Source organism: Citrus sinensis, chromosome 6 (assembly GCF_022201045.2).
Source record: "Citrus sinensis cultivar Valencia sweet orange chromosome 6, DVS_A1.0, whole genome shotgun sequence".
NCBI lineage: Eukaryota > Viridiplantae > Streptophyta > Magnoliopsida > Sapindales > Rutaceae > Citrus > Citrus sinensis.
Window position 1 is genome coordinate 20,157,445 of NC_068561.1, and position 27,742 is coordinate 20,185,186.

At 35.0% G+C, this 27,742-nt stretch overlaps 4 protein-coding genes and 1 long non-coding RNA gene across 8 annotated transcripts; 2 read left to right on the forward strand and 3 right to left on the reverse strand.

Moving 5' to 3' along the window:
* Positions 1-1,010: 1,010 nt before the first annotated feature.
* Positions 1,011-4,382, forward strand: LOC102610085 (putative pentatricopeptide repeat-containing protein At5g06400, mitochondrial). The gene has a single exon (XM_006481567.4). It carries the CDS (start codon positions 1,223-1,225, stop codon positions 4,343-4,345), a length of 3,123 nt encoding a protein of 1,040 aa, XP_006481630.1. The 5' UTR covers positions 1,011-1,222; the 3' UTR covers positions 4,346-4,382.
* A 224-nt stretch (positions 4,383-4,606) lies between these two features.
* LOC102609494 (iron-sulfur cluster co-chaperone protein HscB homolog) lies at positions 4,607-9,077 on the reverse strand. 2 transcript variants are annotated; one of them, XR_371034.3, is made up of 8 exons: positions 8,580-9,077; positions 7,169-7,265; positions 6,982-7,071; positions 6,432-6,497; positions 5,966-6,034; positions 5,541-5,683; positions 5,167-5,272; positions 4,607-4,963 (listed from the first exon to the last, which is right to left on the reverse strand). XR_371034.3 is itself a non-coding variant. In XM_006481565.3 (8 exons), the coding sequence occupies exons 1-6, from the start codon at positions 8,939-8,941 to the stop codon at positions 5,546-5,548; spliced, it is 822 nt and encodes a 273-aa protein (XP_006481628.1). In that variant the 5' UTR covers positions 8,942-9,077; the 3' UTR covers positions 4,607-4,963; positions 5,167-5,206; positions 5,541-5,545. The 2 variants fall into 2 exon arrangements, 1 of the variants encoding a protein (XP_006481628.1); XM_006481565.3 differs by having other exon boundaries at positions 5,167-5,206.
* A 730-nt stretch (positions 9,078-9,807) lies between these two features.
* On the reverse strand, positions 9,808-15,152 carry LOC102609018 (uncharacterized). Of its 3 annotated transcripts, none has more exons than XM_052443239.1 (11): positions 14,836-15,152; positions 13,857-14,085; positions 13,598-13,725; positions 13,066-13,174; positions 12,877-12,916; positions 12,695-12,784; positions 12,496-12,595; positions 12,226-12,365; positions 11,585-11,687; positions 10,630-11,468; positions 9,808-10,460 (listed from the first exon to the last, which is right to left on the reverse strand). In XM_052443239.1, exons 2-11 carry the CDS (start codon positions 13,993-13,995, stop codon positions 10,175-10,177), a joined length of 1,974 nt encoding a protein of 657 aa, XP_052299199.1. In that variant the 5' UTR covers positions 13,996-14,085; positions 14,836-15,152; the 3' UTR covers positions 9,808-10,174. The 3 variants fall into 3 exon arrangements, with proteins under 3 accessions (XP_052299199.1, XP_006481626.1, XP_006481627.1); XM_006481563.4 differs by having other exon boundaries at positions 13,857-14,092; XM_006481564.4 differs by lacking the exons at positions 13,857-14,085; positions 14,836-15,152 and having other exon boundaries at positions 13,066-13,131.
* Positions 15,153-15,672: 520 nt separating this feature from the next.
* On the reverse strand, positions 15,673-20,749 carry LOC102608824 (uncharacterized). The gene is made up of 3 exons (XR_371033.4): positions 18,095-20,749; positions 17,238-17,336; positions 15,673-16,953 (listed from the first exon to the last, which is right to left on the reverse strand). It is a non-coding gene; the product is annotated as an uncharacterized LOC102608824 (long non-coding RNA).
* A 1,183-nt stretch (positions 20,750-21,932) lies between these two features.
* Positions 21,933-27,101, forward strand: LOC102608144 (uncharacterized). Its single transcript, XM_052443460.1, has 9 exons — positions 21,933-22,197; positions 22,559-22,770; positions 22,955-23,597; positions 24,324-24,498; positions 24,697-24,779; positions 25,418-25,570; positions 25,931-26,041; positions 26,353-26,419; positions 26,492-27,101. The coding sequence occupies exons 4-9, from the start codon at positions 24,378-24,380 to the stop codon at positions 26,767-26,769; spliced, it is 813 nt and encodes a 270-aa protein (XP_052299420.1). The 5' UTR covers positions 21,933-22,197; positions 22,559-22,770; positions 22,955-23,597; positions 24,324-24,377; the 3' UTR covers positions 26,770-27,101.
* Positions 27,102-27,742: the final 641 nt, after the last annotated feature.

A 27,742-nucleotide genomic window follows, 5' to 3' on the forward strand; every position in this document is an offset into this window, starting at 1 on the left:
ATGTGCTGTCTTGGGGAAATTGAACACGTGGCAGCTTAGGCGGCGGTGTTTATTCGAGATTACACTGCCGAAAACGACAAGCCGTTTCATTAAGGAAACATGATCCTCTCATGATTCGAGTATTATTGAATTTTTAATAATTTTTTATCATGTATCTTTTAGTATTAATGTATAGTTAAGATTTAATTTCTTTAACTTTTTTATTTATTAATAATCAATCAATGATCGAGTTATTTGCTCAGAACATAATCAGATCAGGTGAGAATTATAATCCTTCATTAAGCATCAATAATACTCTATACACCGAGAATTAAAAAAAGAAGAAAAATAAACGGAACTATTGCCGTCTTTAGCTTGGACAGTAATCGGACGAAAGTGTTTAATAAATATTATTAGGGAGGGCCTAAGTAACTTAGCGCCTGCCATATTATAATTGTTTATTATCGTATAAAAGTTAAAATAATTTTATTTTATAGTGATATGATAAAAAAATTATATTATTTTATTAAAATTATTGATTTAAAATTATATTTATTATATTAAAAAGTTCTAATAATAAATGTTTGATTATATTAAAGTTCGGAATAAGGTAAGAGGAAAAAAATATAAATTTTAGTGTATTATATTTTGTCCTATAATATATTTAAATATATTTTTTATCTATTATCTCATTTTTAATTTTAATATGGTCACGAATCCCTAATTAGAAACTCACTTTTTATTTTATAACTATAATTTTTTATTTATATATATTTTTTGTTTTAGAATAGTTTTGATTTAGAAGAAGCTACACCTTCATTCTAAAAGGACTTTAAGAATAAAAATTATATTTGGACGATAAAACTAATCATGATTTTGAAAAAGGATTTATGTAATAAATTTTAATAAAAAAATATGTAATATTTTAGAGTAATTTTTAAACTTTAGTAGTGATTTTTAGTAGTAATTTTAAATAAGAGACATTTTGAGTCTCCTTGTGTCATTCGTGGATGTTGATATTTTTCAATATACATTACCCTCTATGTTTTCTTTAATTTCAAGATAAATTCCACCAGATTATGTATTATAAATGTTTGATTTTTTATAATTTATGTGCTCTATTTTAAGTTTATTAATTTTTTTGTAAAATAAGCTGTAGATAGACTAATAGGGGCGCGGCATCAAACCGTTACTCGCGCGCAATTTAGGCTTTTGAAATCAGTAACGTTGAAGTTGAACAACAATGAGGAACTTAGCGAGATTCCAATCTGTGTGTTCAAATTCAGTCCATAAACGTCCTCAATCCCATCTCTATAAACTTCAAATTTCTCGTCACTCAAGTTCTTCCAAATCATCTAAACCACCCCAATTCAATAAACCCGAAAAACTCCAAACAAATACATATGCTTCACTCTTCAACGAGATTACTGAAATTCTAGGCGCTGACAATGTAACCACAGATGAAACCCCATCTGGGTTTTCAGCATCCAAAAGAGCCCCCTTGGAATTAATTGAGGTCAGTGATCGCTTTGGTTGTAGTACACATGCTGTTTGTGAAAATGCCGAAGAGGAGAATTTGTCGGTTTTGGAAGATACTCGGGTGGGGAATTTAGGCGGAATCGATGTTAGTCCAATAGTTCACGAGATTACAGAGATTGTTCGAGCGGGAAATGATGTTGTTTCAATGGAGGAAAGATTAGAGAATTTGAGCTTTCGGTTTGAACCTGAGGTTGTTGATAAGGTATTGAAAAGATGCTTTAAAGTGCCGCATTTGGCTTTAAGGTTTTTTAATTGGGTGAAGTTAAGAGAAGGGTTTTGTCATACAACTGAGACTTATAATACCATGTTGACCATTGCTGGGGAAGCAAAAGAGTTGGAGCTGTTGGAGGAATTGGAGAGGGAAATGGAGATAAACTCATGTGAGAAGAATATCAAGACTTGGACAATTCTTGTATCGCTGTATGGAAAGGCGAAGTTGATAGGCAAAGCCTTGTTGGTTTTTGAGAAGATGAGGAAATATGGCTTTGAACCAGATGCAGTGGCTTACAAAGTGCTGGTACGATCTCTTTGTAATGCTGGAAAAGGCGACATTGCGCTGGAATTTTATAAAGAGATGGCCCAGAAGGAGATGGTGCTTGACTTGAGTTTGTACAAGATTGTGATGAATTGTGCTGCAAAATTAGGAGATGTAGATGCAGTTCTCTCTATTGCAGATGATATGGTAAGGATCTCCCAGATTCCAGAGCGTGATGCTTACGGTTGTGTGCTGAAGAGTTTTTGCGTTTCTATGAGAATTAGGGAAGCTCTAGAATTCATTCGAAACCTCAAGAGTAAAGAGATCTCAATGGACCGTGACCATTTTGAGACTTTGGTGAAAGGCCTGTGTATTGCTGGTAGGATTTCTGATGCTTTGGAGATTGTCGACATTATGATGAGAAGAAATTTGGTTGATGGGAAGATTTATGGGATTATTATCAGTGGGTACTTGAGGAAAAATGATCTTTCCAAAGCTCTCGTTCAGTTTGAAAGAATGAAAGAATCTGGATATTTGCCTATGGCTTCTACCTATACTGAGCTAATGCAACATCTCTTCAAGTTAAATGAGTATAAAAAAGGATGCGAGCTATACAATGAGATGCTGAAAAGAGGAATCCAACCGGACAGTGTGGCCGTCACTGCAATGGTTGCAGGACATGTTCGCCAAGACAATCTATCTGAAGCGTGGAAGGTGTTCAAATGTATGGAGGATAAGGGCATCAGGCCCACTGGGAAATCCTACTCTGTATTTATCAAGGAGCTTTGTAGAGTTTCAAGGACAAATGAAATTTTAAAGGTTTTAAACAACATGCAGGCTTCCAAGATAGTCATTGGAGATGAAATATTCCATTGGGTTATATCGTGTATGGAGAAAAAGGGAGAAATGGAGAGTGTTGAAAAAGTAAAGCGGATGCAAGGTATCTGTAAGCATCATCCTCAAGAAGGTGAGGCATCTGGCAATGATGCATCCAGGGGACAAGGGCCCAATGTGGAGTTTGACCATAATGAAATGGAGCGAAAGACTACAGTTTCTCACTTGGTGGAGCCACTTCCAAAGCCTTACTGTGAGCAGGATTTGCATGAAATTTGTAGGATGTTATCATCCTCAACAGACTGGTACCACATCCAAGAATCTCTGGAAAAGTGCGCTGTCCAGTTCACCCCAGAACTTGTTCTCGAGATTTTGCATAACAGTGAAATGCATGGTAGTGCAGCTTTACATTTTTTCTCATGGGTTGGTAAACAAGCTGATTATAGCCATAGTTCAGCAACTTACAACATGGCTATCAAAATTGCGGGACGTGGGAAAGATTTCAAGCACATGCGAAACCTCTTTTATGAAATGAGAAGAAATGGTTACTTAATTACACCAGATACATGGACAATCATGATGATGCAATATGGTCGGGCAGGCCTAACAGAGATGGCTATGAGGGTTTTCGAAGATATGAAAGCTAATGATTGTAATCCATCTGGTAGTACCTACAAGTATTTAATCATATCTCTTTCTGGGAGAAAAGGCAGGAAGGTAGATCATGCCATAAAAATATTCCAGGAAATGGTAAATGCAGGGCATATCCCTGATAAGGAGCTGGTTGAAATTTATCTTGATTGTTTATGTGAAGTTGGTATGCTGCAACTAGCTAAAAGCTGCATGGATGTATTACGGAAAGTTGGTTTCACAGTTCCACTAAGTTACTCCTTGTACATTAGAGCTCTTTGTCGAGCAGGGGAGTTGGAAGAAGCTTTAGCCTTGCTTGATGAAGTTAAAGAAGAGCGATCTAAGCTGGATGAGTTTGTTTTTGGAAGCCTTATTCATGGATTGGTGCAAAGAGGACAAATAGAAGAGGCATTGGCTAAGGTGGAAACGATGAAGCAGGCTGGAATTTATCCTACTGTCCATGTTTATACATCCTTTGTAGTACATTTCTTCAGAGAGAAGCAAGTAGGAAGAGCTTTAGAAATTTTTGAAAGAATGCGACAGGAGGGTTGTGAGCCGACTGTCGTTACTTACACTGCCTTGATTCAAGGTTTTGTGAACTTAGGCAAGGTTGCTGAAGCTTGGGATGTCTTTTACCGGATGAAAATTAAAGGACCTTTTCCAGATTTTAGGACTTATTCGATGTTCATTGGTTGTCTTTGTAAGGTAGGTAAATCTGAAGAAGCTTTGCAGCTTCTATCTGAAATGACTGAAAGTGGGATTGTTCCTAGTAATATTAATTTTCGAACAATCTTTTTTGGACTTAATAGAGAAGGTAAGCGAGATTTAGCTCGTTCTGTAGTGCAGAAAAAGTGTACTCTAATAAATAGTCGCAAGTTCTTAACATGAGCTTTAATTATTTTGAAATATCTTCTTCATTTCTCCTGCTTAAATGATTTTGATTTCTTGTTGTTGCTACTATTCAGACAATTTATATCAAATTACCAAGCGCCCATTTGCGGTTATCCTGTCCACAATACTCGAAAGCACTTAACAGTCAATTAGGTTCCCAACAAATTATTGTTACCGTTTCTGCTTAATTGGCTTTAAAAATCGAATATCCAAGCTGGAAGCATTTCCTTTATAAGTTGCTTGGTAAAACACTGAAAATGAGAGACCATCATCGTCCCCGCTATCAATATGCCCAAAGATATTATTTCGAAGACCTCTTCTTACAGAGTTACAGGAACTTGCCTTATTTGTCCGGATTATTTGGTAAATTGAATTGTACATCCAATATTGTTAGAAAGTAGAAACCAAAGAATTTCCAAGAGTGATCTGCGTAATTCGGCATGTGTCCAAACGGGTCGTGAAAGGGAAATCCTCAAAATAAAGGTGACAAATCTATGCAAAAATTTAAATAAGTGGCTTTATTCTACAGATTAAATAAGTAAAGCATCACAGAATTCTTCTTGTTCACATGATAGCTGACTGACAGTCCCAACTGCACCTTAAATCACATTCTACCTGAAAAATAATTAAAAACAAACAGAGGGATTGGTTAATTCTCTTCAAATTTGTCATAAAGAAACCAGATGCATAACAAGTCTAAAAGAAACATGCTTCATGTATAAGTCCTTGAAATCTAGAACTTAATGCATTGATGTAACAACTGCCTATATCCAATAGGGAACAAGTTTTGCCGAATAAGATGAAATATAAATACTCACATCCCGTGTGAAGTCATCCGCATCTGAATCCTGAAATTAACTGGTGTTGACTCCACAAGGACATGCACACCATGACAGCACACATGAGCACCAAATCACCAAAACCCTATATTAGTTAGAAAATGGCTGGCTCAGAAGTTTTATTTTTTATTATTTCTAAATCACTCTATACTTGATTTACAAATGGTTTAGTAATAACAAACAAGATTGATACTTGGCAATTTTTCATGCCAAATTCTTATTCATAGAACACTGCAACCTAGTTTTTAATGTGTCACATTTATCCCTAGATAGCACCTTCTCCCTTCCTAAATAATTCTGCAAATCATCCCTCCCTTTATCAAGAACTGGCAGTTGAATCTTGGAAGGAGTACCTGCATTAAAGCTTCTTTGCAATTTCTTCATTTACACGATGATAGTAAGTCATTCTCCGAATACAAACCCTGGCTTCATCAAAATTCCGGTTTTGGTACGCATCGGCGAAGGAGTTACCCCAATGGATCAATTTCTCTTGCATCTAAATAACAGGAAGGAAAATTTTTATTTTAGAATGGGTTTCATAAAATAAGCCGGTCTGCAAATTTCTGTTGAAGTAACACTCAAATTAAGACTGTAAACATCAAGCTTTTCCCATACAACCAAGCAAAAATTCAGACCATGGAATGGTTCCACACAAAAATTTGCATATATCAAGTATCATTTGGCTAAATAATTAACACTCCCATTCAAGCTACCAGCCGTTGTTGACTAGTTGCTCTACCATCACAAAACAATTCCATGGAACAAGAGCTCTACATACCTGAGACTGAATCTCCTTTAAAGTTTGTGAATCAGCTGCATCTTCTACAGCTTCCCTGATCTCCATAATCTGTAAATCAATTTCGGGCACCAACATTACTTCCAAAAAGAAAAGAAAAAGCATTATACTTCAATCCTGGCTAGAAGCAGAATTTCAGCAATACAACAGGTTGTGCAGCCAAACACACCTCTTCCTGACCAGCATTCCAGATTCATCCGTACAATAACAACCAGTTACAAGAAGGAAAAAAACGGTCGTACTTTTTGTATATAAGCAAGAGAAAAATAGACTTCCCATCTTTTAAAGACTCTTGTCCATGAACCTTCTAACAGGGAAAATGGGAAAAATAAGTTGTTCTTAAGGAACTCCAGTTTGAGCTGCTTTTTTCATACTCAAAAAGAACTCCAGTTCAGTTTTTAAAAAATCAAAGCTATAGTTTACATCTGATAAGGCTCCCCTAAATTACCTCCATCAGCAACTCTGGTTCAGAAACTGTCTCGTCTTCATTAACTTCTACTCCTTCAAGTCTCAGCTGTAAAAGGAAACGGAAAAGTTTTAATTTCATAAACCAAATAGGAAACTGGAAACAAATATAAGGAGAGATATATGTATGAGACAATGAAAAAAAAAATGCAGGCATTGATGAAAAGCATAATGGAGTGGTCTTCTTCTTTCACAAGCACCAAATTGGTGTTTTTAAATTACGAGGACAATTGACAAGATAAACAATAGCTATTAGCTTCTTATCAACCATATGTCAAACTGAAGTCACAATTACTGTTTTAGTCATATAAAAGTTACATTTCACATCTTCAATTAAAATGCCCTTATTTTTGGCCATTTTCAATAGCAGTACCAAAGACAAGTTACTTTTAGAAACACCAATACAGTTAAGTTACAAAAATAAGCATTTAAAATAGCTACAAACAACAAGAATTTCTATGACCCAAAGTAAATAAGTATATAGTTGAGGCTTGGCAATATGCATAAAAATACTATATCCACTGAGTTCTTACAATGTATATTGCCCGTGCCAATGGGTTGGTAAGTGTGCGATATGCTTCAATCACTCGACCAGATTGTTCAGCAGCATACTCTCTCTCTTTCTAACATAAACAAAAGAATCATTAACACAACCAAAATCATAACAAAAGAAACAATAAATCATCTGCTTTCTAAGAATTTAAATAGATTAAATCAAACCTCAGATTTCGAATGAACTAGATCAGGATGAATCCTTTTCTGCCAGTCCTTGTATTTTCCCTCTAGCTTCTCATTCCCAATTTCATACTTCTTCTCTCTGTTGTACATCAACCAAAAGAGTATTAAAATAAACAATAAAACATGGATTTTTAAAACCAACAATTTTAGTGATCAATTCATTCAACATTCATCGATTCGGGAACCAAAACAGTAAAATTTTCTGTTGCTAGTAGGGATGGCAATGGGGAGGGGACCAATCTCCCCATACCCATCCCCGATGTTTTGCATATGTCCCCGTCCCCTCCCCGTCCCCGTCAAAATTGCTTGAGAGAATCCCCATCCCCTCCCCGAATAATAACAGGGGATCCCCGAGGGTCCCCGGTCCCCGAATAATTAATAGTCTAATACATTTTTTATTTTCGATTTTAAATTAATCATATTAAAATAAACTCATACCGCTATTGTAAGCTCGTAACCAACTTTGACAGCACATTAAGGCCTCCAATGTGCTTGGATGAAGTTTGTTATGGTATGAGCTCACAACTCTACCACTAGTGTTAAAAGCTGATTCAGAAGCAACTGTTGTAATTGGAATTGCCAAAATATCTCTAGCAATTCGAGCTAATGTAGGATACCTATTAGCATTTGTCTTCCACCAACTCAAAATATTAAAATCTTCCATCCGAGATATAACTTTCTCATCCAAATATGAATCTAATTCATCTGCAACAACTGCACAATCTCCATTGTTTACATAATCATTAAAACCTGTCATCCATTTGGTTGCTTTCTTATAAGAATCCCCTGTAGATCTAGTAGAAGAACTACTACCAGTATAATCAAAGCAATAAACAGTTGGTGAAAACTTCAATTAATACTCTTCAACTAATTCCCGGCAAAGGGTGACCACTTTCCCAACATACAACTATTTTGATATTTATTATTTTTAACAATATTTATAATTTTGTTATTTATTTATTAGTAATTTTAAAAATAAAAATAAAATTAAAAATTAAAATGGGGAAATGGGTAGGGGATGGGGATTCCACCTCATCCCCGTCCCCTCCCCGAATAAAAAGTTGGGTAAAAAATTTTCCCCGTCCCCTCCCCGAAAAAAAAATTGGGTATAAAATTATCCCCGTACCCTCCCCGAATGGGGAAAATCCCCGAGGGTACCCATCCCCGTGGGGATTTTTGCCATCCCTAGTTGCTAGCTCCAATTTATTGTTGATTCTAGAGACTAACTTTTGACATTCAAGATTCTAAAGATAATGTTTTGAAATGTAAATTTCGACCTCTTCTTTTTTTTTTTTTTTTTTGCTTTCCTCTATTTTCCCAAGCTTTCTGCGGAAACAAACGGGGAATAATTTAAAATAAAATGAAAAACTAAACCTGAAATAGAAAGACTTACAATCCAAAGATTTGAAAGTAATCCACAGAGTGATCAACAGGCTGAACACTTCGACATGACTCGCAAAATAAAAAAGGTGCCGCTTTAGGCGCTTCATTGCAGTTCCAACACGTGGTATTGCTAGCTTTCTCTGCAGATTCCGAACAGAAGCTTCTCCCGGAAAATTTCAAAATTTCGAAATAATAACAGAGTCCGCAGTATAAACTTGGATTTTGGATACGAGAAGACGACGTGCAATCGAGAAAGTAAATTTGTGTGGAAAAATTGTAATTATAATTAGAAAGTTTGAAACGAGAAGTTGAAGGCAAGGCTCTGTGTGCAACTTGGCAGAAAGGCTTCCATAGCTTCTTTGTTCTGTTCATTTTTTCGCTTTCCGCGAAGGATTTGGAAAGTTCAAATAAAACGGCAGCGTTAAAGAGCGGCGTTAACCGCTAAACTAAATGCCGGGGAAGAATTCTGTCGAATTTATTATGAAAAATAAAAGGAGTTTAAATAATGTTTGGGTCTCTGACATTTAACAAAATCACGAATAATTACATAATTTTTATATTCCCTTTTACGGGTACTTTTCAAAGATTTAGATAGCGGTTTTTTTTTTTATCTGAAATTTAAATAAATTTAAATTTTTTAAAAATCTAAATGGATCTGATTATAAAAATATGAATGACATGTTTATTTTTATTTTTTAAATATTTTAATATAAATAATATCTTATTTGTTTTCACAATAAAAAATATTTTAACTTTGATTATTTAATATTTATGTCTTTATAAATAAAAATAAAAAATGATTAAATTTTATAGTTTAAGAAATCAATTATTTTAAAGAGATAATTTTTAGAATATAATATTTACTTATCATTCAATTATTTTTCTTTTAAATAAAAGTCACAAAAGTTTACTAAACTTTTTTTATTTACATGTAAATGTCTGAAAATTAGACATAAATTTAAAAAAATAAATAAATATATTTTTAAAAAAATTTAAAATTAATAAAATTTCAAACTTCAGACATTTAATTAACAACAACCTATTGTGACATGTAAATTTAGTATTCTGGTGCCTTAGTTAACAATATCATATTCATATCACATTTATTGATAGTAAACATGACAACAATTTTTGTAAGCAGAAAATCTTTGGTATAGAGATTTTTTCCCCTTGTTCTTACATCCTTGACAAAAAGGATAATGAATTATAAAGGTAAATGCATGTTTAGTTAAAAGAAATGAGAGAAGAGAAAAAGAGTGGAGATGAAGGCGGAGAGAAAAAAACAAAAAAAGAGGATTAATTTTAATTTTATTTATTTAATTTTAACATAAAATCATCTATTCTTCCCCTATTTCTTTTCCTCCTTTCCTATTCTCTACTCTCCTTTCATTTATTGAAACCAAACACGCCATTACAATATATATTTTGCCCAAATGGAATTGCAGAAAAAGGAGGAAAAAAAAAAAAAAAAAAAGGCAAACAAACAAACAAACCAAAAGCATCTGGAAATCCTAAACGGTTTATTTTTGTGTGTGATGCGCAGATTCACTCTCTGGCGTCATCTACTATAGCCGGAAACGGAAAACCACTTCCTATGAGCATCAATTAAGCAGAGTTGATGAAGAAGCAACAGAGCCATTGCTTTTTTTGCCGGCTCAACTTCCTCCTCCCATCTATTGAAGTATTGTCATGGAACTCGTTTGCCTTGGCTTTTTTTTGCTTGCTATCGTGCACTCTTTGGTCCAAAATTGGTATTTCAGCCATCCCATTCCGGGAAGAATGGACAGCAACCTGGTTGGTCTCATCAGGATTCGAAAGATCATCTTCCAGTGATGCTGGTGCTATCTTGTTGTGGCTGCCATCTCTCAAGTAAGAATTTGACCCTGAACGCCTGCACAACAGGAACAAATCACCGCTGTGAACTCAAAGTAGCTACTCTCAATTTTGTCTACTTGTTAAATTGATATGGAAGAATATATGAAAGTGAATTAAATGAGCGCAAAACATTGAAGACGTAATGACTTAGATCTCAAATACTGGGGGACATGTATTTGAGGTACCTGCTGTCTTGAATTCCGATGCTTTTCCTGGATTCCTGAAGATTGTTCTCTGTGATTTCCTTTTCGGATAACTCAACATCTGTGATTTCCTTTTTGCATACCTCAACATCTGGATGGACTCTGTTTTCTGAAGAAGTTGACTCTTTTACAACACTCATTTCCACTTTTGTTGTCTTTTCAATGGTAAGGTCAAAGAAAGACTTACTTTGGCTATTAAATCCATATTCTCGAACCACAGAAATGGCCGTCTCTAATGTTTCCAGAGCTTGTTCCACACCAGGACTGATAGAAATTTTTTTTCTCATGTTCACATGACTTTTATCTGGAATTTCATCATTTAAATGTCGAGACATATCCTTGTCATTCTCGTCTGAGCATATGCTTCCCTCAATCTCTTCTTCCTCAATTTCACCTACAACGTTTATGCCTGCAACTTGTGTGTCATTTTGCAAAGACTCGCTGTTGCAGTATTTTGGAACATCATCGGTTAAAGATTGATGTCTGCTGTTATTATCCTTCTCCACCAGTGTGGTTTCCCCACTCTCTTCTTCCTCAATTTCACTGACTACATTTATGTCTGTAACCTGTGCATTGTTTTCCGAAGAGTCACCATCATGAGTAACATTATATAGCATCTGCTCCATCTTGTTTGGGCCACACTCCACAGCTTCAGTGAAATGTTCCTCAGGCAGAATACACGCACCATTTTTGAGTTCTTCGGCTTTCATGGGCTCCTCAGATTCTTCGCTAGAATAAAGAGCTTCACGTATGCGAACATATAGTGGTCCCTCCAAGGGTTTGCGGTAATCTTCATTGTAAGTAGATACAGAAACCACTGCCTGAAACAATATTGAAGAGCTCATTAGTTGGCCTCATGGGTAGCACAGCAGATAAATGAGATGATAACTTAAACCATATAGTTGAGTGGAATACATCACAGATGAAATTTTATAACCTTTTGATAGAGTTTGAAACCATTGCCGATGAGCTGTCTTGAAATAAAGTTTATGAGGGATGGGGGGACAAAGTCAAGCTTGATGTCCATATTTGCTATTGTCCTACAAAATATGGAAGTGTTCATGACTTTGGAACAGAGGAGCACAAAAACAGAATGTAATTGTCCACTTACCCGCTACTTTTTATTCTTATATAACACTTTCTATTGGCAATAACAAGCATTCTAACTGATTAAATTTTATCTTTTCTTAGTTTTCCGCATAGAGAAGGAACATGATTTGCCTTTATTCTAACCAATTCAATGTCTAAACAATGACTGCAAAGAATAAGTATTCAATTGCACAATACACGGACAGGAACGTTCATTTGGGAGTTAAATTTGTAGCTTCCATATATACAGCAGTCTTCCATCCTGGATGTCTGTGCATGGACTTGAACTTGGCTTTTAGCAAATACAGCATTGTATTGCATTGATGAGAGCCAAGTTCAAATCCGCATATGACATCAAGCAGTGCCAAGTTTGGTTTTCATGTGGCCTTGACCATGCCTTTTGGTTCTTTTCTTCCTTTGATGTTCACGATGTGTTCCAACCAGTTTTAGGGGCAATATATGGGATGTAGCCAATTAACTAAAACTCACCTAAAGTAACTTCTTTCCTCAGTCACCTTTTGTAAAGCAAAGCCTCCCACCAAATCAATCCTTACCACATCTTTTGCTTCAGGAATTCCATCACTGGTGAATCCATGATTACTTTTATCAATGCTCTTCAAATCAGAGATCTGAAAGTGAAAGTATAGTGAGATTCATCTCATTTAGGCATTGGTCGAAAATGGCTAGACTTGAGTATGCATTGGTCAAAACAAAATTGTAACTCAGATGAAAATGATTTCTATGATTTACAATACATACTGAATTTATCAAAACAACCACGAGACCGTCTTGAAAATAGTCAAACGAAAAGTAGTGGACGAGACCCTCCCTACAAGACAGTGGCCATGGAACCTTCACCCTTTCTTCCCAAAACATAACTAAGTATCAGCATACTAAAGTTGCTGAAATCAGATTAAAAGTAGTTCAAACAACCATCGCAGTTTTATCGTGGACAAACCTCACTAAAGATATCTGTTCACCAACTCGTATCTTTTTCAAACAGTTGCTGGTAATGATTTTGAATTGTGGAAAGATATATTGAGGCCACCTGAGAAGAAGTAAAGAAATTATGAAATTGCTACTATCCACATACTTCTTCCATATTCTGATATACTACACAGTCACTACAACAATTCTCACCATTTTGTGTACAATGCAGATTCCCAAGACACACATAAACCTGCGGCAATGTATTGAACTTAGACATATCTTTCAATAAAGACAATACTTTTCAATTATAATCATAAGTAATATCTAAAAGAGTTATTTGCCAATTTTTCCTCAGCAGAAGCAATTTCAAAATTGTAAGATTATTTTCAGCAAACTTACAAACGTCTAGGGGTGCTTCTACATAGCCTTCAACAAGCAATGAATGAAAGGGTGTGCCATGTGGTCCTTCACGATACATAACACGAAACTCTTCAGTATCTTGTTTCAACTGTCAGACAAAGTAGGCTTCAATTTTGTCAATGTATAGATTTCATTTGGTTGATGCAATGCTCAATCTTGATGTTAAACAAAACAAAAAATTTAATGAAATCATACATTTCACTAAAACTATCACGATTTGAGAACTTCAGAGTATTAGAAAGCTGAAAGCAGTTCAACTAAGTGTTTGAATAGTTTTCTTAATCCAAAATCTTGAAAAAGGGAACATGAACAACTATGTTCCTTGGACACATCAGCGCCAATCCCAAACATAAGTTCGTGAGCCATGATTTCTCTCTTTTCTGACAGAAAGTGTTTTGTATAAGAAGCTTCACTAGAGAATAGGGAAAACGGAAAAGATTCTACATTTTACAGGGTCACCAAATTAACTAAAAATAAATAGTAGATTTTTCAGCAGAGAGTGCGAGCATACTTTCCATTCGCCATGAGAAGCCTCGCTAGTTTTTGACACCTCATTATCCTTCACAGAAGCACTCCTCAACATGCCAAGAAAGCTGGAGATTTCTGCAGTCTTTCTTTCTACTACATTCTCGCTACACCCTGCACAAATCCAAAATACAAAATTAAAACTCTGAAAAAAATGTAGAAAGCAACTAACCTTGGCAGTAGTTAGCTTACATTAAGAAAAGGATTCAACAAAAGCATACATCTGAGAATTTAGAAGGACTGACCTTCATTTCCATCCAATGAAGAATGCATGAGTTGATTTTTAACCAACATTTTCAGGGTTTCCTCATTTGTCAGTTCTGGGGATGCCAACGTCTTGTCAAGCCTCTCCCTGTACTGAGCGATTTTTGGCTTCTTTTCCATGTTAGCACCCCCAAGAAAGCCAGAAAGAGTCTCTCTGCAAAAGCCTCAGCCAGAAAGATCAAATTGCATGGTTTAAGTCCATTTAATCCCCTGAAATCTGAACATAACAAATGTTAACATTTTGTGACAAAAGGAAAACAAAAACTAAGCATGAATAATAACAGCCTAAGAAAATGGTTGTCCTCATGACTAAACTATACAAAGGCACAAATATTTCATGCTAAAAACTAAAAATATGGAACATTTATCCTTAGAAATAAACCATGTAATTACTACCTTTCCAGAAATAGCACCAAAGCAAATGAATAATAACTACCATGGAAAACTGTTTCTCTTAATTTAGACAAGTTAATTTACCCAAAAAAAAAAAAAAAATTCTTCTAAGATTCTGTTCTCGCCTGACTCAGCTTTTGCAGCATATAAACAATTATCGTTTGAAAGTTCATTATCTAACACTCTTCCACCAAACCTCTCGAAAATTACACCACTCTCCTGAACATATAACACCCATCAAAATCCAAATCTCAGAGCACAAACAATTACAGAGCTCTCAAACTATCAATTATCAAAGAACTCCATAGCATGTATTAAGCTTTCTATAAGCTCATAAAACACAAATAAATAAATAGAGAGCTTCATAACAAACATTAACCTTTTTAAGCGAATAAGCGGAGCAACGTTGCCCACGGGATCATTTCTATACATAATCATATAACGATTGAGACTAGAAGGACTAATCAAAACAACTTTTTACTGATGGTGTCCATGGTTCTACTAGAAAGGTGCATGCAACCCATATGCAAATATTATCAAAGAAAATGAGAAAAAAAATCAACTTACATGAAGCTGAAGCTCATCAAAAGACTAGTAGGCTACTACCCAGTTGGCCTTGTGAGATTATAAACACAACCCAGAATCAAAACACTGAAATTCTCAGTACTCAAATGCAGATCTCGGTAATTTTAACTAATTATAACGTGAAATCACGAAAAGCTAGAGGTGGCATCAATATTATCAGACCACCAGCACCAAGACGGCTAAATCACGTGGACTTCGTCTAGGACTTAACGAATTCCAGACACAAGACAGAGTCGATGAATATTGCATAAAAAATATATATATATTAAAGCCTTCCCCGAATAAAGAGTTTCATATCTTATATCTCCTGTTACATAAATACAAAAAATCGAATTTTTGTAGGCCATCTTGGAACTTGGAAGAGTACACAAGCGCGGCTACTGTATAATGGGGCCCACAGGAGGATAGTTGTTGATTGCAGTTAATCAAATGTACGTAAGAGCGTAAAGTCAGTGCCTGTTTTTTTAATTGCAAAGTGGGCCGCGATGCACCATACATCAGATTGACGATTCGGGACAATAGCATCTAGACCCCTGAAATCTTATATATTGCGGACAATACGTCAGACATTTCAATAAGAATTATGTAAATGTTTTAAAATAGGATAAATTTCATTGCTATTTAAGTAGATTTTTTAAACTATATTCAATAGATTTTTATGTCATATTATAATTGTATCAATTTAAAATCTTAATAGACTATATTATTAATATATTGTAACATAATTATCAAAAAAAATTAAGAGTTATAAAGAGTAATTACCCAAAAAAAAATCGTGATATTATTATTAAGTAGATCAATAAAAAATAGATGAAATTATGTTACTATTTCATAATATATAAAAGTTTAAGGAGCTAGGTGACAAAGTAAATATAGATTCGCTGCGTGAGAGTTCGTGAAGAGAAGGGAAAGATGATTTCTATGGTATTTGCTTTTTGAAACAGGACACGTGGGGCTCTTACATCGGTTGTCCCGTCGAGAGCATCGGTGATGACGCGTTTGTCTTAAGCGTGCCTGATTCGCTCCCACGCGTCATTAAACGAGATCGCAACACGCGCTCGTACTGCCGGACTTTAATCCAATAATGAATGAAAAATTTCACCAAATCGGCAAAAATCAATCCAATATTTCTTCTGCGCCGACTCATCGATTCAAGATTATATTTCAATATCATCAAAATTATATTAAATGAGTGCGTGGCCCAAAAATTTAATGAGATACGATTCTGAGACTGAGATTTTTGGTTTGGCTCCATTGCTTGTACCATGACTTACAAAATTTAGTAGTATTTGTACCATCACTTCAAAATTTCATTATTATTTGTTAAGTTTTTTTTTTTTAAAAAAAGATTTGTTAAGTTTTTAAAATCAACCCGTCAACCACGTTTTTTGCCATCTTCATTGACCTTTTTTTTTTTTCTTTTTTTCTCTTTTAAAGACCCAAAAAAAGTTTTAAAAGTTGACATGAGTTTTGTGGTTGGAAATTTTTTTTAGAGTAATATTAATTTTTTTCTTTTATTATTGCTTTTTTTAATTTGGTCAATTAAAAAACAATTATAATATTTATTTATTTATTTATTTCATTTTACTGACAATTATTACACATGGGGCCTAGGGCAGGGGTCAAGGACTGAAATTAAAGTGGGTGGATAGCCGTACCTTTCCCGTATCAATTACAAAACTTGCTGCATGGCCGCCAATTTAATGCAGCTACAGAAATTTTAATTTCATAAATAAAATACATTTAACACTAATCATTTTTATTTTATTTCCATTTTCCAATAGAAAACGTGAGTTATAGGAACACTATACACGAAAATTACCATGAAAAAAAAAACTATAAACCATTATATTTTATAAAAGTAAAAAAGCCACGACTAAATAAATTGTCTTAAAGCAATGGCAATTTTCATCGGACTGATAAAATCTTCCATTCAAACTACGCCGTCGTAATTACGCTTTGACACATGACTTTAAGCCTAACCGACGAAAATTTCAAAAATTTCTTCCGTAAGACAACAAGTTGAATGGAGCCTAATCGGCCATACCTTTGAATTGTACGCCTCTTTACAGCTTCCGCTCTGACCGCGCCACGTACATACTGCGTTTAAGATTAAAGTTACATAAAAATATAATATTAAAGTATTTATTAAATATTAACTATTGTATTTTAAAAAATATATTGATATATTTTTTTTACGTATATAATAAAAAATTTATTATATCTTTAATAATTTTATTAAAATTTTATATTTATAATATATTATTAATTTTTATTTTTTAATTATAATTTTTTTTTATATAAGATTTGTAGTTTAAAAATTATAACACTTCAATTCCAATTTCAAACAGGTAAGCAGTTTGCAGAAAGTGATCGTTTTGTACCTGTAATTCCTTCCGCAATGCCATATCCATATACAATTTTCCAACTCCTGGACTTTCTTTTTCCTCGCTTCTAGTTCTCTGTAGGAAGCAGCAGCCTTCCTGCAAATGGAAAATATATACATATATTATTACTACCCCACAAAAGGGGAAGCAAAATGGGCCCACCAATCAATATGAAGATATTTACGCATTTGCAGCCAAAAAAAGGAACTACAGTCATTTTAATGAAGAAATACAATTACTTGGTTGACTTTTCAGAATGAATAGGTATCAACCCAGCAAAGCTTCAAAGTTCAAACTGCCACACTAAGACAAGACTTATAATTGTTGTCTGAGGGCAATAACTAGAGACAAATTATCAAAAAAGGCCCATTTCTTCCATTAACGAAGCTAGCTGAATTGTCACCACATGCATGCACAATCCTTACACGAACTTTATGTCACCAAAATTATCAAGGGAAACTAGCAGACGAAGCATTAACTAATAAAGTACCTTTGTCCCACTCTTCCTAAGTCCTATCTAATTTGATCCTCAGGCACTGCTTAGCCAGCACTTCGGATTTTATCCTCAGGGTCTACTTGTGTGTGGGGGACGGGAGGTTCAGAAACAAAATTGATGGAAGGAAGATCACAAAACAGGATCTATATGCCATCAGGATGTACTCATACTTGCGTGAAAAGAGCATCACAACAAAAAATGACATTTCTTTTTCCCCTCACTCTTAATCTTAGGCTGCAATGGTGGTTTAAAGTATGTACATTGAAAAAAAAAAAATAGATCCATATATATTTTTTAAAAATTTTTCCCATTCATACAAACCAGCTATATATGGTAGTTTAAGCTGTAAGGTACGAACCTTTCAACTAAAACCTCCCTTCATATTATCATTGCAGGAAAAGGCCCACTACACACAACCAAATGCAAGCAACTGAAGACACACTTTTTCACCCAAAAATATATAGCTGGGTGTCTACCAGTTTGTATGGTAAGGAATGGGCCTTTTTTGATGCACCTGCCATTTTCAGTTGCGAAGCTCTTTTAGATAAGTACAGAGCAGGAACCTTATGCAAGTTTCTTCTTATCCTCTTGCCCAGAACTCAACTCAACCCAATCTTACCTTAGTTTCTGCATAAGGTTCCTACTCTGTACAAGTTCTTAGTGCTTTATCTTACTCTTGGAACAACCCAACCCTAACTGTGGACTCTGTTTCTAGTGGGGACCGCAATTTTAATTAGCATTTAAAATTGGAAATACTCATAAAAATTTGGACACAAGTGCAACTTCAGGCTGTGGAAAATAATGTGATCAGGAATGTCGTCAGACGCAGGCTATGTTTACGTCCAGATTGAGACTTTATCTCTTTTACCTCTTGTCTGCATGGAATACAATAAGAAAAGGATAAAAACAATCCAAAAATTCATTAAAAATTCAAATAAAATACACAAGGATCTGCAAATTATATATTTAGGGTGTTCAAGCAAATACTGGGTGAAGGGGGGAGCGAAAAGGAAAAAGAAAAAAGGATATAGTAAGCGAGACAAAGCACTGATAACACCAGACCACTAAATACACCGAAAAACACTCCAGATCAACAAGAATTTACGAAAAATGCATTGTGATAATATTTATAAATCACGTAAATTCCAGCTCAGTATATACAATGAAAATATAAAGGGGAACATAATCACCACAGAAGAATAATAACAATTCAGATGTTATAAAGTAACCATCTGTTACAATCACTTTGGTTTTGTGTGGAATTAACTTTGCAAAGAAAAAGAAAATTAAGAGTAATGACACTTCGAGGGGTCAATCTCCTCCGTAAGACTCAAGTCTTATTCTGAGTTCTTTTAATGATTTTTATTCAATAATCAATTGAAATTTAAATACAAGAATTTGCTAACTAAATCCAAGAAACAAGGAAATAATATCCAAAGCAATCAAGAAAGTTTTGGACTCGCTCTTACCAACTACACACACTCAAAACAAATTAAAAAATAAGGTTGACGTAATCTTTACGTTTATTGCCCACCAAACTCCATACTTCTAAGTAATGGCTCTGCACGTGCCCCAATCAACTAATACTTGCCTGCAACACCATCATTCAAGCACTCTATGCTTGATTCAAGTAACAATATTTTTGCCTTAAAAATGAAAATGGATGTTTTGATAACACATGCAAAACTGTCTTCAGCACAGTGTACTTGTGTGCCTCACTCCTAAAAGAACATGAGTACAACTGAGTAGTCTATCATGTTTTATAAAGGAGAAGAAAAAAATAACCAAAAGCAAAAGCAATGTGATAGTAAAGTTACTCTAGTCTACGCACTCCATCAACAGTTTTCGTTTTGATCATTTTTAAGTAAAATTCATCTGGATTCCTAAACGCTGCCTTCTATTTGAGTCTCTGTACAAGCAAACACAGGAAACAAACCTTAGCCATGCATAAGCACAAACAATTTTTGAGAGTCAATAATGGTAGCCAAAGACATGTTACCTGTAAAGTCTCCTCTTTACGGTAATCATTAATTGAATAATTAGTAATTCGTTAAAAAATTCAAATAAATTAATTGTATTATCTCACTAACAAATTAATGAATATCACATTATTTAGGATAGATTTCTTAGATAAAAAATTCGGAGGGTGTAGCACTACTCATGACAATGTGGGGACTTGATAATATTAATAATTTAGACTTTGAAGAATAAATAAAAATATTACTCAGTTATAAAAAAAAAAAAGAAATATTACTTAATTAAATTAACTAAATGCTATTTAAGAGATAAATAAAATATAAGGTAATTTCCATCATTTTAATTTACAGTGCATCCTAATTAAGATGGCACTAATTGAACTAGCTATCACGTTTGTCTACCTTGAAGTGGATATGGGCAATTTAGTTTTCAACTTGGACGAAAAAGCAAAAAATAAAAATAAATAATAATTGTTTTATTGAGATTTTGGATGACCCCAAATAAAACAATAAAATAGTGAGAAGGGATGGATATTGAAAGGAGAGAGGCTTCCTTGTTATGTTTGGAGGTGTTATAGATAAGATGAGGGATGGTAAAAGGAGAAATAAGTGATCAAAATAAGACTAAGAACCACCATAACTTGATCTTGGCATATCCTGCAAATCAAAGCACACACAAACGTTTATACGTTAGAGGTGGAGCAGGCGGTGCCGACAATCGCATTCCGACGCCTAAGTAAGACTTTGAGCAATAAGGGATTGCCTCAAGGTCGAAATTAGACCTTGAAGCTGATAAAAAATGACAAAAATGATTTGTGTATCCTTTGAGGAAGAGAGTGATAGCAATGTTTTTGGTTGAATCAAAGTTGATTACCATTGGAGAGCATGTCTTGAGCATTTTAGGAGTATGCCGGAGGGTCTTTTCGTAATTCTAGACATGTGGTGCTAGTTGATTCGGTTTTCCTCCCTCAGGTGAGAGTATTTTGGAGATTGTAATTGTGGTCCCGAGATGGTGATGTGCTTCAGGGGAGACAAAAAAAAAAAAAAAAAAATCAATAGACACCCTCTTGCTCCTTACTTTTTACATATGGCCTCTCCTCGAGCCATTAGTCATTCTAGTTTTTAGACCCCTACAGGGGAAAGCTAAGGTGACAGTTGTCCTTTTCCTTTTCTTTTTTGGCCTCTTCTCCTTTATTGGTTCTTTATATTTAGTAAAAGTAAGATATTTTTAATTTAGTATACAAAGGCACGTACTGCTCACGCGTAACCTTAACCATTAAATACATGAATTCCAATTTTGCCCCTTAATTGTATATTTTTATTAAAGCTATCCTCCCCAAGGAAAACTTATATCCTAGTTTGGCTTAATGTTATGAGATGAGTTTTATTGTGCAATAACCCGTGCGGCACTTAGGCGACTTTTAGCACACAAGTCGCTAAATAAGCGTAAAACACTTCTCAAACTAGCGAAGCAAGAACGCTTGCGGAAAATGCTAGAGAAAAGTGGTTAAAGTATATTTTATTGCACACTAAAAATAATATACTAGAAAGCTTTTACAAGAGAGCTAGAGAGCTTGTGTGTGTGTTGGTGTGTTTGTGTGTGTGGTGTGGTTGGTGGGCAAATGAGGGGCTCACCCTTATTTAAAGGTGTTGGAGTGTTAGGGGAGGAAACTTCCTAGCAACTTCCATAAATATCCTAGGAGCTTATGTGGAGAAACCTAAGAACTTCTAGCTTATATACATTTTGTAGAGAGTTCTAGAATTCGGGGCAGGCTTGGATGGTCGCTAAGCTCGCCACAATTGACCAGTTGTGTTGGCGGCCCGTTTCGAAACGCATTCCTCTTCTAAGTGCATCCCGCTTTTAGTGCTAAGCGCATCCTAATTTTAAGTGTATTTTACTTCGAGGTGGACTTTTGTTAAGTAAACCTATGCGTGTGGATTTAACTTCTGTTGGTGGCAAATTTTAGCGGCCCGTGACATTAAGCTTCCCTACCTTTTTGATTTAGTTGTTTGGTTTCATTGATTTAATCTTACTAATGTCACGCGTTGACATTCCATTGGCTCATATTTACACTCGTAGTTCCTCCCAAACAACAACAACAACAACAACAACAATAATTTAACCGAACCGAATGAGTTTGCATTTGCCCGGCTCAAAACCCAACCAAATCAACCAATCCATAGGTTCTTTCATTTGAAATTAAAAAAAGATCTAAACAAAAAACTATAAATAATTAAAATAGACGACAGAAAAGAACCCTGAATCTTAAATCAATTCCTCACACTCGCCTCCCACAAGTTACACCCTCACTGTCTAACACTCACACCATATACGCAGCCGACAGCCGCTCCTCTCACAACACCACGCAGCCACCGTCTCGCTGCAGTTAGCCCGTCGGAGTAAGTTGTTGCCCCCATCCCTGTAGCAGCTCGTCGTCTCAGCCGTCGCCATTTGTCGCTTGAACCAGCCGTTTCCTTCGTGCCAGTGAGTTGTGCTGACTATTGACTATCTTTTATGTTATTTTATTGTTCCCTGAATTAAGTTTTATAGCAGCTATTAGATTGTGAGTTGTTAGTTGCTAATTTCTACTGTTAATGTGTTTGGGGGAAAACTGCAAAAAAAAAAAAGAAAAAAAAAAGATGGTTTGATTTTGGCAGCTGTTAGTGTATTTTTGCCAGCTTTGAATTTGTTATTGAAGGAATTGTCGTGATGTTATTAACTCAGGCAATTAGACTTATTGTATTGCCGAGTATGTTAAATAATTTGTATTTTTTCTGTTTCTAAGAATTTTGTTGGGTTCCGAATGAATCAATATTTCTTATTTTTTTTATTTAACTCTTTTCAGATGTCATGAAAACCACCATTACCAAGAAATAAAAATGGTTTAAAGATCAGTAGAGCGGCAGCATTTCACTAACTTCCAGATAATAGTGAAGTGCAAATGCAATGTACAAAGTGAAAAGAACCGAACAAAATCAAACCGAGCCGAAACCGAAATTGATTCCAGAACCCAACCGGACCGGATGCTGCCCGCCCTAGGGTTATCATATAAAAAAGGTCTGCAACCATATTTGCGAGACTGTTGATGAGTTTAATAAAATATCTCTTTGATGATTCGGTTGTTTGCATCTTTAACTTTTTTGGTCATAGAAAGTATAGGATTTTCAAAAGAATGGTGTAATTTTCATCTGTTTGCTATACAGTGCTTCGTTTAACTCCAAGCTCGACTTTATACTTGTAGGATTGGCAGAAAAGCCCAGCCTAAGCCCAGCCCGTGTGATAAAATATGGATAATGGCTCACAAAACATAAAGCCCATGTATCATGGGCCTTAAGGGCCTCGTAGAGCCCGGACTTAAACCCAGGCTTTATATGTATAATGCATATGTTTTTTTGTTTAAAGAAAAAAAAGCTTTATAATATATAAAAACAAAAAATTAAAATTGAAAAAAAAAACTAAAAAATCAAAAAAAAAAAAAAAACAAAGTAGCCGAAACCTAAATCCCTAAAATTCTTCCCTCACTCAGCCGCTCGCATTGCTCTCTACCTCTCTCCCATGAATTACACTCACCCACCCATACCAAGTGAAGCAATCAAGCAACAAAAAGCAGCCGCCGGTAGCCACCTTCATTAACTCACAGCGAACCGACGATTACAGCCACTATCGTTCATCTATCGTCGATTGAGCTCGAGGGACGCAGCCACGCGAGTGCAGTACGCGACGCTGCAGCAACCCAGGAGCTCCAGCCGCGCAACGTATTAGCAGCCACTCGAACCCACAGCAGTAGCTAACCCGTGCGGCGGTGCAGCAGCGGCAAACCCAGGCGACCACGACCCGAACCAGTGCCCAGGCGACCCGAATCAACAAGCCATCAGTAACTCAGGGTAGGATATCATGACATTATGGTTGAATTATTGAGAAATTTTGTATTGTAGAATATTATGAGATTATGGTTTAGAAAATGTTTTGTATTGTTCGGAAAATATTATGAAATTATGTATAAATTAATTATTAGAAAAATACTATGAGATTATGGTGTAAAAAAATTATCTATTTTATTAGAAAAATTTTATCAGATTATGGTGTAGAAAATGTTCTGTATTGTTAGAAATTCTTTTATAGTATAGAACTTTTTAGATGATATTAGAGATTAGAACAAGCCGACATATTTGGTGATATAATTATATTAATCTAATATCTTAACTATAGTATAAGGAAGAAGCCCCCACAAATATTGGATTAGTTTTTTTTTTCAGTATTAGAATTTATAATTTATTATGTTGTATTCTTATTTCTTAATATTTTGTGTATTGGAATATTGTGTATTAGGTAATCAACTTTAATTTAAGTTTAAAAAAAAATTAAAAATCATGAAAGCACAAGCCTGGCCCTTGCCCAGCCTAGGTCCAGCCCGCTCAAATTTGGACAGGCTTTTAGAGGGCTTGGAATAACATGGGCCTGGGCTTAAAAAAGCCCGGCCCTAGCCCGCAAATTGCCAACCCAATACTTGTAATATTAGTCCCACCCAGTTCCCATCTGTAATTCTTTTTATATGCTACTTCAATTTTTGGTTTAATTTCTCAATCTAATAATGTTAATTTTTCTGTTAGATAATTTGATCTATTATAGCGGGATATTCCTTTGCGAAATTAGCTTTTGAAGTCATGGTGGGCTGGCAGAGACATTTGCAGCCTGTTCTTTGTCAAGTGGGAAAAATACTGGGACATAATTACACTGCATCTGCAAACTTTTATAGTTCTCGGTTACAGTCCTCTCTTTTGCATGGTGAGTCTAAGATGTAAATTTGTTGCAATGAGCTACTACTGGTAGTTATGGAGAAAGATTAACTAGAAACTTTTAGGTTTTAAAGTGCTCTTATTGTTTTTCTTCTTGAACTTTTATCTTTATTTCCATGCTTTTCAATGTGCTGATTACAAGTGGTAACCTGAATTTGAGGGTTAAATGAAATTTATGATTTCACAGGTCAGTTACTACATATACAAAATCTCTGGACGTCACCCTCTACTAACATCTCAAGGCCTTTATATCAGTATCTGCAGCAGTTGGTAATACTTACTGTTCCTCTCCATTTTTATATGATGCTTTGTATAAATTTGAAAGATTTTCAGATACTTTGTATAAAATTGAAAGATTTTCAGTAATGCAAGGTCTGCTTTTACAATGAAACACAACAAGAGACCCGAAATGTACTCTAATATAAGGTGTAAATATATGCAATCTTAAAGTAGATTCAGTGTCTTTTCACACATGGCTGGCCTAATTTAATGCACATGGGCGTATTTATAAATTAATATTCACAAACATCATGTATTGGAAGAAAAATAATGATTTACCGCTTTATAAAACTCTTCTCCGAAGTTTTGAATTACTCATCAATGCATTGGCTGCAAGCTTTCATCAGTACACAGTTTCCAGTAATGAAATTGGCTACGCCTGTATATTGATGGGGAGATGCTTCAACGTCACTTTAATGTATCTCTAAATTGTTGATTCAAATCATCCTTCCATATGGAAGACTTGTATGTTGATTTTGCTGGCAAAATGAGTTGAAGTATAAGTGGGATTTTGTAACTACTGTTGTTTATTAAGATAATGGGTTTCGTCTTCAAGATCTGAACTGCATACATTTTAATTTAATCTTTCTCTGGGTTTAATGTCATAATTGTCTGATCTTTTATTATAGGGCATTTCCAGTACTAGGAAGTTACTGGCAAATTCATCAGATGAAACTCCTGTTTCATCTCCATTGTTGGCAATAGAAAGTGGAAAAGCTGATGACCAGAAGGTCGTCTCTAAACCTGCAAAAGTTCAAGCTGTACTAAAGGGCATAAAGCAGGTATAAACATAAAAGAAATTATGGGAAATTTTGCTTCATCATTTTTCTGATTTGAGCATGAAATTTGACGACTGGCTTAGAAAATGTTGTTACGACTTCCCCCTCAATTTCCTTTTCAGTACCATTAGATTTGAGGAAGAAGGGAAGACGTATCATTTGACCAAATTCCTCACTTCTGAATTTTTAGGTGGTGATCCATCAGTATATCAGATGGTTTAACCCAACAAAAATAAGCATTATTGGATCTATAGCATTTGGCTGTTTTTCTTTTGGTTATGCATCTCAATTGCATGCTCTTTTGTGTAATAATGTTATCAATTGTGCACCACCTGATCAAGTTTTGTCCACTTTCTTGTATAGAGTCCTAAAAAGATCAACTTGGTTGCTGCATTAGTACGTGGCATGCGTGTTGAAGATGCATTATTGCAGTTACAAGTGACCATAAAGCGAGCTGCAAAAACTGTCTACCAGGTGATTCAGTCATTTACCTGTTGTCGTTTAAATTTTTTTTTTTTTAATTTATTTGAAAGTTTCTGGTTTCATTAAGTGATGTGAAATAAAGTTATTGCATTTTAGTCTGGTGGGTATCATCAACACATGGAAACCAGTAGTGTAATTACCTACTGAACAAAATGGGTGAATAAGACTTGATATGAGAATAGCCTCCTTTTTCAATGTACTTATGGAAGTGGTCTGATGATTTAAAAGGAAGAACAAAATATAGAAGGAGAATATTCGTTTCTTAAGAACCGCAATGTACAAATTAAATCTGTGAAGTGCAGGTTATTCACTCTGCCAGAGCAAATGCTACGCACAATCATGGGTTGGATCCAGATCGTCTCCTGGTTGGTAAGTTAATGCAAATGAACTTCCTCTGAATAGTTTATTTTGATTTTCTTACTCTGCATCTATTGGTCACAGCCGAGGCATTTGTTGGGAAGGGATTTTTCAAGAAGAGGGTTAGTTACCATTCTAAGGGAAGAAGTGGAATTAAAGTAAGGCCAGAGTGCCGTTTGACCATTGTAGTGAGGGAACTGACTGCTGAAGAGGAGGCACAAATAGCCAGGCTGAGAGTCCACAAGTTCCGCAAGCTTACTAAGCGGGAACAGCGGCTTGTACCTCATCAGCTTATTGAGACCACTCCAATATGGAACCGCAGAGGCAAAAGCAGCAATCGTGAACCAAGTATGAATTCATGAGCCAAAGATATTCTTTTGTTTTCATCCACGATTTCTGGAAAAGTTTTCATGGGAAGTATTTGACACTTATTTACATGTGCCTTTGCATTTTAGTAGAAATGATCTTGTAGAAACTTGCTACCAAATGCCAGAAGGGAGAAAAGCAAGGACTGAAAATAACTTTGTTTAGTGTAATAGATAATGGCAAATGTAGTTTTCAAAAGGTTGCATTTGGTTTTGATCTCCGGGATGTAATATTAAAAGGGAGGACGGAAAGACGCATCCTTTTTTAACTGTCATGATGAAAGGAATAATTTCTTTGGTGGTAAAATGGACGTGCGCTCTTTTGCTAACCGTATGAATACCTTTTTAATGGTTTATTTCACAATTTTATTTCATTTTACTGTATTAAACCTTTTTAAAGTTGTTCGTACTACCACCTGAGGAGGGATCAATCTTCCCTTGCTAGCAATTAGCAAAGGAAGGCAAAAAAAGAAACGCGAAATCAATTTTATACATATATATTTTTTTTCAATTCCAAAATCACTGGAAATAAATAATTTTGATCATGTTTAGCCGGAAGAAAGGACCAAGGAATGGCGCGAGTCAGGTCGAGGTTGAAGGAACCAAAAATTATGACTCATTGAAAGTGCTAACATCCGTGGAAATAAATGAAATAAAATAAAAAAATATTGGTGAAAATTTAAAGAAATATTACTGAGATCAACGTAACATTTCCTAATTAACTAACTGAGATTCGGCAAAAATGATTCGTGCATACATGTCAATTTGATTCACTGCAATACAAATTAACAACACTCAACACTTTGGGGAACCAATACCAAATAAATAATAATTAATTAATTACCCTTAGCAGAGCCCACGTCTGCTTTCTTTAGGTTTTATGTTGAACTACGAATCCTTGGATGTTAAGGTTATGTTAATAATTCATTATAAGTGTTCTTTTTTTTAAAAAAAAAAAATTATTTATATA